The 12,419-nt window shown below is 56.2% G+C and overlaps 1 protein-coding gene across 1 annotated transcript in view; it reads right to left on the bottom strand.

The window, feature by feature from the left end:
• Window positions 1–549: 549 nt before the first annotated feature.
• The window catches only part of LOC138505007 (protein LDOC1-like), a 62,187-nt gene continuing 50,317 nt past the window's right edge, over window positions 550–12,419 (bottom strand). Inside the window, exon 3 of the mRNA XM_069625364.1 lies at window positions 550–583. Within this exon, the coding sequence (XP_069481465.1) occupies window positions 550–583 (34 nt within the window). The remainder of the gene's footprint in view (window positions 584–12,419) is intronic.

The raw sequence follows: 12,419 nt of genomic DNA, 5'->3' as shown, positions 1-12,419 counted from the left end.
TAGTGAGGCTGAGCCTTTCTGCATAACCAGGGTGTGGATGAGGGACTACTTTACCTGAATGGCTGGCTGTGGTAAAGGGGCTACTTTACCTGGAACTACTTGCAGGGCTATTTAAGCCACACCCTGCTGGCAGAACACGCTTCGCGTTATTCTGCACTCCTGCAGCGTAACGTTCACCGTGTCTGCTCAGTCCTCAAACTTCTACAGCCACACCTGTTCTGAGATTCCAATCCATCTGTACCTGAGAGAAGAAAGAGAAGAGAATAGGAGTTAGTACAGCAAAGAAGTCCTTACCTGGAGTACTTCATCCAATCGGTCGCTCCTTCAGCTGATCTCCGAACCACCGCCCTTGCGGAGAAGAAGGTATTGCACCAGCATCCAATACTCACCCGGGGTCGGCATTCTTCCGGAATACGTTGGGGCGGTTCTTCTCAGAAAAGAAACAGCAGGTTAGTCGCGCACAAAATAGAACAGTTATTCAGACATCCAGCGCCCCTCACTCACACTATTACTCACCTGAAGGAAATCTGCTCAGCATCTTAAGAAGAGTCATTCTTCATCCAAAATCCGCACAAGACCACGCCTGAAAGAAAAGACAAAACACGTTCAAAACTTGGGCAACAAGGACTTTAAGTACCTATACCAAGCATCCATTGGCAGAGAGACTTACCTGCTTAATCCAGCTATTCCAGATTCAGCCACAGCCACACTGGATCAGTGAAGTAACTAGGTCCGGGCAAAGACTGTGCTTACTGCGCCCCTGCTAGAGATTGCAGGACGGAGAGCCTACCCCACAAAACTCCAAGGTGAGACAGAAGAGGAGCAGGGCATCAGGAGGTGGAAGGAGGTGGGACCAAGCCAGCCCCACTCAGTAGCTAATATCTTGTTTCGACCTTCCAGACAAATGCCTCCTGGTGTGATATCAAGGGAGAAGACGCGAGCAAGAATCATCATTCAAGCAGTGCCACGCCAGTGCAGACATCATTCGTGCAGCTACTTGCCCGTGGAGACCAGGTGAGCGTGACAGAATGCAAGGCCTTCTACAAATTCTCTACCTGGCCATCATGGAAATCTCTGAGACAGACCAGCTAGCCCATCTTTTGGGGGAACTCAGGGCCGAGGTACATTCAACTCAACAGGAAACCAATGCCTTAAGGAGAGAACTGGTTGTGGCCAAGGATCGTACCGATGAGCTCGCTAGACAACTGTTTCAATCACAGGCGGGGCAAACAACGTTACCAGGATTGGGGTCAATGGTTCCAACCAGGGGAGTTGCTAGGTATGGAAAAGACCTGGGGCTATGCTGATGTCAGAACTGTTGAGACTGGGGGCTAGCTGGTCTTTTGGCTGTAGCTCCCGAGATTCTATCCAGGGCTACAACCAAAAGATCAGGGGCTATAGCCCCCTCAGACCCTCCTAGCAACGCCCCTGGTTCCGACTACACCAAGCAATCCAGTTCAGGTGGTCCTTCCAGGAGCCGTACCTTTGGCACCTCCAGAACGCTTTGGAGGAGATCCAAAAAGGTATGCGGTTTTTATAAATCAGTGCCAACTACATTTCCTATGTAGACCAGGAGCTTTTCCAAATGACCAATCTAAGGTGGCCTTTGTGCTTTTGTATCTCAGTGGCAGTGCTGCGGGCTGATCGGTACCACTAGTCAATCAGGACGATCCCATCTTAAGAGACTTCCAGAGGTTCGAATTGGACATGGAGAAGTTGGTTGCCCGCCACTCTCAAGGTCGGGATAATGAACTCTTGTCTTTGCGTCAAGGCAACCAAGACCTGTTAACTTACATCGCAACCTTTAATAGACTGGTAGTGGAAACCAATTGGACGAACGACAAAAGAACAACCCTGCTTTACCGTGGTTTGAGAGGGGAGTTAAAGGATGTTTTAGCTCAAGTGGTCAACCCTCCCAGAGATTGTGCTGAATACATAGACTTGGTGGTTCAGCTTGATCATAGACTACAGAGCCGTAAGGCAGATCGAGCTAGAAAGGACACTCGAGTATTTGTGCGCCCAAAAGGAAAATGCATCCAAGACCAGCGACTTGGCTGAGCCCATGCAGATTGGAGGAGTGCGAGGGCCGTTATCCAAGGCTGAAAGAGATAGGAGAAGACAACAACAGTTGTGTTTGTATTGTGGGTCAGCTGGCCATTTCCTCTGAGAATGCCCAGTAAAACCACCCAAGAAAGCAGTTGGGGTTGCTGGCAAAGTTGAAGCAGAGCCAGAGTCGGAAACTTTCTCTGCCCGACAAGCGTAGAGGTCCGCTTGTCGAGCGAAAAGAAGGACTCCCAGACCTCGCACCTAGCCCTGCCAATGATCCTCATAAGTCACCAACAGCCTTTTCGAATGCATGCAGTCAGAGCATATATAGATAGCTGAGCTATTGGAAATTATATGGATCAAGAATTGGCTACAAGGATGAATCTTCCTGTTTGCGGAAAGGCAACAACAGATTGACAGGCCGATTCATGGAACAATTAGCGCGGCGCAGGTGGGCAAAAACGTGCGATTCGCAGTGGAATAGCGATAATCGCAGTGCAAGTGCGAAAATCGCACGAAAAGCAGCGCACATCGATTCATGGATGGCCGTGCGCGAGAAAACCATCGGATGTGCGAAAAGAAAGTGCGTGGCGCACGTTGGCGCACAGGCCATCTAACTGCGTGCGCCAGGTCACAGCGAAAATCGGACAGGCCACAGCGAAAATCACACATAGCGTGGCGCACGCAACAAAAGTAGGCGGAACACGGGGCGTAACACTCGGAATGGGGAACAACTTGCCAAAACGTGGGCGTCACGGGGGAAGTACAGGGTACAAGTGCGCGGAACGCCCACACGCTCGCCTACAACACGAATTCATGGAATAGAATAGGGCAAAAAACCGCACGCTCAAACCAGCGCACAGGCACAAACACTACTGCCACAAGAAAGCAGGCGGTAGCGTCTCTGCGCCTGGAACAAATGTGCGCCAAAAGGTGCGCCAACAAATAGCACCTATATACAGCCATGAAGAATGTTTTATACTGTGGCCCTCCAGGACAAATGACGTGCAAAGGGGTACCCACAAACACGGAAAGCCGCTGACAAAAAATTACATGTGCGTGTATACCGGGGTGCGCGGGAAGTCTCACACGCGATTTCGGCAGGGTACGTGTATTACATGGGTGCGCGGGAAGTTCCACACGCGATTTCAGCAGGGTACGTGTATATCAGCGGTGCGCGGGAAGTACCACACGCGATTCGAGCAGGGTACGTGCATTTCAGGGGTGCGCGGGAAGTCCCACATGCGATTTCAGCAGGGTACGTGCATTTCAGGGGTGCGCGGGAAGTACCACACGCAATTTCAGCATGGTACGTGTATTTCAGGGGTGCGCGGGAAGTACCACACGCGATTCGAGCAGGGTACGTGCATTTCAGGGGTGCGCGGGAAGTTCCACATGTGATTTCAGCAAGGTACGTGTATTTCAGGGGTGCGCGCGAAGTACCACACGCGATTCGAGCAGGGTACGTGCATTTCAGGGGTGCGCGGGAAGTACCACACGCGATTCGAGCAGGGTACGTGCATTTCAGGGGTGCGCGGGAAGTTCCACACGCAATTTCAGCAGGGTACGTGTATTTCAGGGGTGCGCGGGAAGTACCACACGCGATTCGAGCAGGGTACGTGCATTTCAGGGGTGCGCGGGAAGTTCCACACGCGATTGGCCAGTGCGAGCAGGGTACGTGTATTTCAGGGGTGCGCGGGAAGTTCCACACGCGATTACAGCAGGGTACGTGCATTTCAGGGGTGCGCGGGAAGTCCCACACGTGATTTCAGCAGGGTACGTGCATTTCAGGAGTGCGCGGGAAGTACCACACGCAATTTCAGCAGGGTACGTGGATTTCAGGGGTGCGCGGGAAGTTCCACACGCGATTGGCCCAGTGCGAGCAGGGTACGTGTATTTCAGGGGTGCGCGGGAAGTTCCACACGCGATTACAGCAGGGTACGTGCATTTCAGGGGTGCGCGGGAAGTCCCACACGCGATTTCAGCAGGATACGTGCATTTCAGGGGTGCGCGGGAAGTACCACACGCAATTTCAGCAGGGTACGTGGATTTCAGGGGTGCGCGGGAAGTTCCACACGCGATTGGCCCAGTGCGAGCAGGGTACGTGTATTTCAGGGGTGCGCGGGAAGTTCCACACGCGATTTCAGCAGGGTACGTGTATTTCAGGGGTGCGCGGGAAGTTACACACGCGATTTCAGCAGGGTATGTATATTTCAGGGGTTCTGGGGAGTACTACACGTAAATTGGCCGTGTGGGTCCTCCAAGGTGTACGCTCCACAACCTCCACGGCCCCTGCAGGCAGCCCACACCACGGGGGACTACCCTGCACCCCTGCTCATGTCCCGCAGGCAGCCCATCCACCATGGGCATGCCCCCCAGCCAACCCACATGTCACCTTGCACTACTGATCAACAATGCATGTCTCCCACCACCCCCACCCCCCAGCCACCAGGGGCACCCTCCACCAGGCCCCCACTCATGTCTCCCACCACCCCCACCCCCTGCCACCATGGGCAGCCTCCACCAGGCCCGCACTCATGTCTCCCTGCACCCTCACCCCCGAGGAGTGCAGGGGCAGCCTCCACCAGGCCCCCACTCATGTCTCCCACCACCCCCACCACCCAGCCACCAGGGGCACCCTCCACCAGGCCCCCACTCATGTCTCCCACCACCCCCACCCCCCAGCAGTGCAGGGGCACCCTCCACCAGGCCCCCACTCATGTCTCCCACCACCCCCACCCCCCAGCATCCAGGGGCAGCCCCCACCAGGCCCCCACTCATGTCTCCCACCACCCCCACCACCCAGCCACCAGGGGCACCCTCCACCAGGCCCCCACTCATGTCTCCCACCACCCCCACCCCCAGCAGTGCAGGGGCACCCTCCACCAGGCCCCCACTCATGTATCCCACCACCCCCACCCCCCAGCATCCAGGGGCAGCCCCCACCAGGCCCCCACTCATGTCTCCCACCACCCCCCAGCAGTGCATGGGCACCCTCCACCAGGCCCCCACTCATGTCTCCCTGCACCCTCATCCCCGAGGAGTGCAGGGGCAGCCTCCACCAGGCCCCCACTCATGTCTCCCACCACCCCCACCACCCAGCCACCAGGGGCACCCTCCACCAGGCCCCCACTCATGTCTCCCACCACCCCCACCCCCTGCCACCATGGGCAGCCTCCACCAGGCCCGCACTCATGTCTCCCTGCACCCTCATCCCCGAGGAGTGCAGGGGCAGCCTCCACCAGGCCCCCACTCATGTCTCCCACCACCCCCACCACCCAGCCACCAGGGGCACCCTCCACCAGGCCCCCACTCATGTCTCCCACCACCCCCACCCCCCAGCAGTGCAGGGGCACCCTCCACCAGGCCCCCACTCATGTCTCCCACCACCCCCACCCCCCAGCATCCAGGGGCAGCCCCCACCAGGCCCCCACTCATGTCTCCCACCACCCCCACCACCCAGCCACCAGGGGCACCCTCCACCAGGCCCCCACTCATGTCTCCCACCACCCCCACCCCCAGCAGTGCAGGGGCACCCTCCACCAGGCCCCCACTCATGTATCCCACCACCCCCACCCCCCAGCATCCAGGGGCAGCCCCCACCAGGCCCCCACTCATGTCTCCCACCACCCCCCAGCAGTGCAGGGGCACCCTCCACCAGGCCCCCACTCATGTCTCCCACCACCCCCACCACCCAGCCACCAGGGGCACCCTCCACCAGGCCCCCACTCATGTCTCCCACCACCCCCAGCCCCCAGCAGTGCATGGGCACCCTCCACCAGGCCCCCACTCATGTCTCCCACCACCCCACCCCCCAGCATCCAGGGGCAGCCCCCACCAGGCCCCCACTCATGTCTCCCACCACCCCCCAGCCACCAGGGGCACCCTCGACCAGGTCCTCACAATCCCCAATCATGTGCGTTATGGTCAGCCTCCACAGCCAAAAAGCCCTACCAAGTAACCCATCCACCCACATGGAAATGGAAATTACATGTCACACCCCCAATGTTCATGAAGCTAATGAACCCATGTCTGTCACACACAATGTTTGCAATTGAATGGGAAAACACCCAACATGACATGCATGAAACCAATGAGATGATACCACACAGTGAAGCATGAAAACAAAATTGTATTGAAAAAAAGAAAGAATGCTAAAGAAATGAAACAAACTACAATGGGAAGTAAAAAAAAACAAGCTGCATGTCCGCATAAAAATAAAGAACTGCTAATCATAATCCAAAAAAATGTCCTCCAAAGTCAAATGTAAAAAAATTATCCATCAAATCAAGAACTATGTAAAAAACTCGAAAGGGTCCATGAGCCCAACTGAACAAAGGAAACCTAAAAATACACCTAACTAAAAAGCAACTATATACAAAAAGTGGAGCAGTGTCCGTCGACTCCAAATCATAAGAAAAAACAAAGGAAACCTAAAACTAAAGAACTATATACAAAGGCGGCGGGCAAGTCCAGCGGCTCACTCAGTGGTGTTCCGGGCCAGGGCATCATCGAACTCCTGTTCGATGTCCCGGAGGCGGTCCAGTTCCATGGCCCCGAGGGTCCGCAGGGACGACGCCGTGTCCTCCTCCAACCCCCTGTGGATTGCCTCGAGGCACTCGGCCCGCCTCAGGGCCCTCCGCATGGAGTTCTCCGCCCTGACCATTGTGAGCCGCGCCTCTTCCGCCCGCCGCCGCTCCGCACCTATGGCGTGGCCCAACCGCTGCCACACGGAAGACACTCTCTGTCCTGGGTCCTCCTGCCCTCCGGCCGATGCCTGCCACTCCGATGTCGAAGGCCCCGAGCCTTCATGGCTCCCACCATGTTGCTGCTGCTGCTCTGCCTCTGCCCGTGCACTGCCTCCTGCTGCCTGCACATCCTCCGCCGGCTGGGGTGCAGTAGTTGATGTGGCCACCCCTGCTGGACGTCCGACTCCCGACTGTGGCAGGGATGCCTCCTCCACCAGCCTGGCCGCACCGTCAGAGGCAGCTCCAAAGGGCACCCAGGTGACTGATGGGTGGGAAGATGGCACACAGGACGACTGGCGCATAGGGGGTCCAGTTGAGGAGGGGGTCGGAACAAGCCCCATCAGACGGAGGAATCCGGTCTGGGTGATGTGTCCCAGCAGGCTGACGTGGTCAACGAGACATTCGAGATGACGTGCAGTCTCTCCATGAAAAGACTGCAGGTCACCTTGCATGGCCCGTTAACGCAACGCCACACCAGCCAGGACAGGCTCTACCCGGACCTGGATAGCCACGTCCGCAGGCAGAGGAAGGCCAGTTGACGTCAGCTCATCCCCTGCCTGAAAACGGGTCTGGACGTAGGCATCCCTGCTGGTGCAAGATGATGCAGGGACAGGATCGGGGACAGGATTGCACACAGGCACCTCCCCGGCGGCCTGTGCTGCCTCCTGTCCCTGGTCCTGGACTGCACCACCAGCACCAGTGGGATCCCCACCTCCAGACCCCGTCTCTGGTGCTTGCACGGCCTCCTCCTCCACCAGACCCCCCACCAACCTGGATGACTCCGTGCCATCTTCCCCTGTTGGGCCCTGTGGGCTCCCAGCTGCCCCTTCTGCTGCCGAGGCGTCCAACTCCAACCTCCGCCTCTTGGACCTCCCCCCGGCAGCTGCGGCCTGGGACGCGGCACCGGACTCCTCACTCCCCGACGAGATGACAACACGGGAGGGGAGCCGGGCCTTGCGTCTCCGGCTGGCGGTCGGATCCCCGCTGCTGTGCTCCACAGCACCTTCTCCGCTCTCTTCATCAGTTGACGCTGCAGACAGGGAGAAACAAAACACAGGCATCAGGGCACTGTACAATGGACACATACACACATGACAGTTGCACATGAGTGGCATTGGCAAACCTCAGACATGTCATCACAATCCCCAACACACATGTCATTGCAACTCGCACACATTAGCCATACCACAGCCATATCGCAACTGCCACCACCATCCATACACATAGAACAGCATTAGCAGCCAAAGGTGACCCAGACATCACATGCAACACAGGAAGTGCACCACACATGTACACACACCACCACACTTGCATGCATGTGTACACCTCTGCCAAGTGTCGCACTGTTCAGACGGGCATCCATGTCACATCTGCCAATCAGGCTTCCACATACCGCAGTCACATGCATCCATGTTGCATCACTGTTGCACCCTTGTCAAATACACACACATGCACATGTACACAGTGCTCGTACATGCAGCCCAAAACAACATACATGCGTGACATCACGGACATGTCTACTTACATACACATTCATCCAAACATGTGTGCACGCACAACTGCATTTGCCATGCAAGCCTACGCACACAAGCACCATCCATGTCTCACACATCACAGCCCTCGCATGTGTCAGCCCCACGGCCCTGTACACCCCCACCCATACTCGACCCCATACAAACAGATGTGCAACCTGCACAATACCGAATTATCACCACACGCACTGCTCACAATCAGGATGCATGTACACTCACCGCTCGACTCCAGATGGGTCTGCTTCTCCAGGACCTGGACGTGGAGCGCTGGGGATATGCGTTCCAGGAACCCCATCTGTTCTTCCGACAAGTGGCCCCGCCGCCCCTTGGCATCCGCTGCCTTCAAGAGGCGCCGGGCCTTGTTCAGGGTCCTGGAACTGAAGTCCTCCCAGCGCTTCCTGACATGTTGTAAGTCCCGGACTGCCACCCCCTCCGCGTTGATGGCAGTCACGATGTCAGTCCAGATCCGAGTCCGTCCTTCCTTGTCGGCGTGGGAACTTCCGAAGAGGGCATCATACTGCCCCAGGACTTGCTCCACCAGGACACCAACTTCGGTGGCACTGAAGCTGGTGCCCCTCTGCCTCTCTGGCCGGGGGTTTTCAGTGGTCACAGATGGTGTTTGCCCCGACATGACAACCCAAGAGGCAGGAGTGGGTGGGCAACTGGGTCCTGGGGCTGGGCTGTGGAGCGATGGAATTCCAGTCGGGAGTCTTCAGTTCCAGCAGGGGTGGTCACAGCAACAGCACCCCTGGCTGATGTGCAGGCAGCAAATGGCAGTGCACGTGGGCAGCAGGCAGTCAGGCAGCAGCAGATGGTAGGTGGGAGCGTGCTCGGGGCTCTGGGGGGCAGTAGTTCGGCCTTCTGGGCAGGAGCGTGGTCTTCCGTGTGCTTACGCGTGGCCAGCTTGGTACGGAGTGATTTGGCACGTGAAAATCCTGCACGTCAGCGTGAAAATCGAGGAAAGGCCCTTAGCGCGTAAGCGCGTCAGCACGCATACGCGATTCTATTGGACCAAAGGCCCTCAGCGCATAAGCGCGTCTGTGACGTGACCCGCACGGGTGTTTCCCACACAGCATGTGATGACAGAGCACACGTGGAAAGACTGCACGTCAGAGTGTCATCGCGTGTAATTGGACAGCACGTCAGAGTCTCATCGCGTGTGATTGGTGGAAATGGCCCTACACGCAGAAGTGACAAAGCGTGTAATTGGTGGAAATGGCCCTACACGCAGAAGTGACAAAGCGTGTAATTTGTGGAAATGGCCCTAGCGCGTACACGCCGCGTAAGTGACGCTGGACGTGTGGGCCTGTATAAAAGGTACGTGTACAACACCATTTCCTTGTACGTGCTTTTCGTGGAGAGCGAGTGGGTGAATTCTGTACTTCTTGTCGTTTCACATGCGATTTACTTCACGGCGTTTCAAGTTCGTATTCCCTGTTACCTCTGACAGCTTTTTCGCTTTTTCTCTTTTTTCTCTTTTACTGGTTTACCTGGGCCTGTTCCCTCAAACAGTGTTCCCTTCTACTGTTGTCCTGCGTACAAATCTTCTTTTGGCGGGGGTGTTGCCAACCAAACGCGCTCCTTTTACACGCTCGTTTACCAGGCAGACGGTAAGTCACGCACGTATCTAACATCTGTGCTTGCCCCGTGTGTAGCCTACCCCTTCAGAGGTCATTCTAGGCTGCGTGTGACACGCATACGTTCATTCTTGTGTTACTGGGTGCCACAGCGTAGTGCAGGTTTTTCTTTCTGCACACGTGGTCTAGGAGGGGTTGCGTGCACGTCATCTCCCTTTTTTGGGGCTCCTGTGCATAACGTGACCCGTCATCTTTCCCCAGGGGTTACAATCAGCCTTGCAAGAGCACTAGGCTACAATTACCATCTGGTACCCAACCCCTTTGACCCCCAATTGCCCAGGACAATAGTTTACAGCCACTCCCATACGCACATTTACATCAGTGCCATGGCTGGGAGGCGAGGATTCCGTAAGGGTGGCAAAGGTGGAAGAGCCACAAGTGGTGGCCGTGGTGGATCCGGTAGGGGACGTGGTTGTTACTTGCAGGGTGAGCCTGTCCCCCCATGTGTGGAGGACCAGTCAAGGGCACCCATAATCCCCCCCCCTCCCGTTGAGGCTGATGTGGCTGACACCATCCATGCTCAGCCCTTGTTGGACCAGCCCATTGTGGCACCAGACCTGGCTGACTCCATGGCTGACTTCCAGGTCAGCAGGCCTATGACACGTGCGCTGGTGCACGTTAATGTCACCATGCCACGTGCATCTGGGGCAGCAAGGTCATCTGCTGCACCAAGTAGGCAGGGCGGAGAGGCTGCAGGGGCAGCTGCAGCTCCATCCACCCCAGCCCTCACACACCCAGCCAGGACAGTGTCGGTCCTAGTCCATGCTGCTGACATTCCCCCTGACACCATCACACTAGAGCCAATGCCTGCACCAACTCCCATGCTGAGTGTGCAATCCCACACTCCTCATACAGAGTCCACCAGGGCTCCTGCCCCTAGTGTCCAGAGCGGCGCAGGACACTCAGGATCCCCACCACCTTCCAAACGGAAGAGGAAGAGTGCTCGTCCGGCACAGGCTGATGCCCCAGACACGGCTACACAGTCCGGCCCGTCCAGGAAGCCCAGCTTCACGGATGACGAACTGAATGCACTTGTCGAGTATGTGTCCGCACATGACAACGAGATGGTCATTGTTGCAGGATCCAAGACCACACCTGCACAACGCCAGGCACACTGGCAGACTGTTGCGGACATCGTAAGTGCCCTTGGAATCGTGAGGCGCACAGCCAATGATTGCTATAAGAGCTGGAATGACCTAAAGCGCAGGGCAAAGAGTAAGCTGGCCTCAAGTCATGCCGCAACTCTAGTGACTGGAGGTGGGTCTCCAGTAGTAGACATGGAACTCACTCCACATGAGTCAGTTGCTGGGACCTATGTCACGGAGGAACAGATCCAAGGCGTGGGAGATCTGGCTGATTACGAGGCATTGTCCGGTGAGTGCACATGCATGTGTGTGTCATCCATGTGCATGGTGTGTGTGTGAGGGCTTCTGTTTGTGTGCCAGGTGAGAGTGTGTGCGCCTGAGTCGTATGGGTCAGCCATGTGCTTCATGCAATACATCCTGCGCAGCTGCATTTGTCCATAGCAGTATCCCTTCTGCCAACAGTAGACATCTAGCCCAACTGCACGCCAGTTGCCCTTGAAGTGTCACCTTGCCACAACATTGTTGCTTATTTTTCACTGTTCATTCAGTCAGATTGTTTGCATTCCACCACTTTTACTAGGCATGTCGCAGTCCACTAGTCACATGTCTGACATGGCTATGGTAAAGTGGAGTGACTTTGTTACCTGGATATCATTTGTTCACACATGTCCTTGTGCAATTGGACCATTTCAGACTGGCAACTCCAGGTGAAAAATCTGACCTGTTAGAATTAGAAAAGCTATTACATGCGGGAACTGGACTGAATGAATAGGTGCTGCCCTCCTCTCCATCTTCACTCAATAGCAATGGTACATGCCATCTGTGTGATGGCATGTGTGTTTCACCTGACAATCACAGGCCAATGTGTGATGCCACTGCCAGGCAGCATGCAGAAAATGTGTTCATCTTCCATCTTGGTGTCATCAGTGTGTGCCATTTGCCTGCCCTTCATATGCAGTGAGGGTGCATGCATGGGAGGGTTTTAGTCATGTGGGACATGTGTCAATCAAGTACTGGTTCTCTTGCTTCTCAGCCCTCATTGTGTGCCATGGTGCTAATGCCTGTTTCCATTTCTTTGTTTTTATGTCTTTGCAGGGGAAGACGCACCTGATACTGCTGGGGTTGTGGAGATGGTGCAGACCCAGGAGGGGTCCGAGGGCCGACCAACCACCAGTGAGGGACGTGGTGTGGCGGTGGGTGAGAACCCACAACTGCTGCAGGTCCTGCTCTCAAGGGGTGTCTCTGGCTGCACCTCCCCCGAGCTGTACTCAGGTGTTGATTCGGATGAGACCTACGTGCCGTCGCAGGTGAGTGTTCCAGGGAGGGATTCTGTTCTGTCTCACCCACCTGCACCAGGGTCAGAACCCTCAA

The sequence above is a fragment of the Ambystoma mexicanum genome, chromosome 11 (assembly GCF_040938575.1).
Source record: "Ambystoma mexicanum isolate Mex_15411 chromosome 11, UKY_AmexF1_1, whole genome shotgun sequence".
NCBI lineage: Eukaryota > Metazoa > Chordata > Amphibia > Caudata > Ambystomatidae > Ambystoma > Ambystoma mexicanum.
This window is presented reverse-complemented; position numbering and strand designations above follow the sequence as displayed.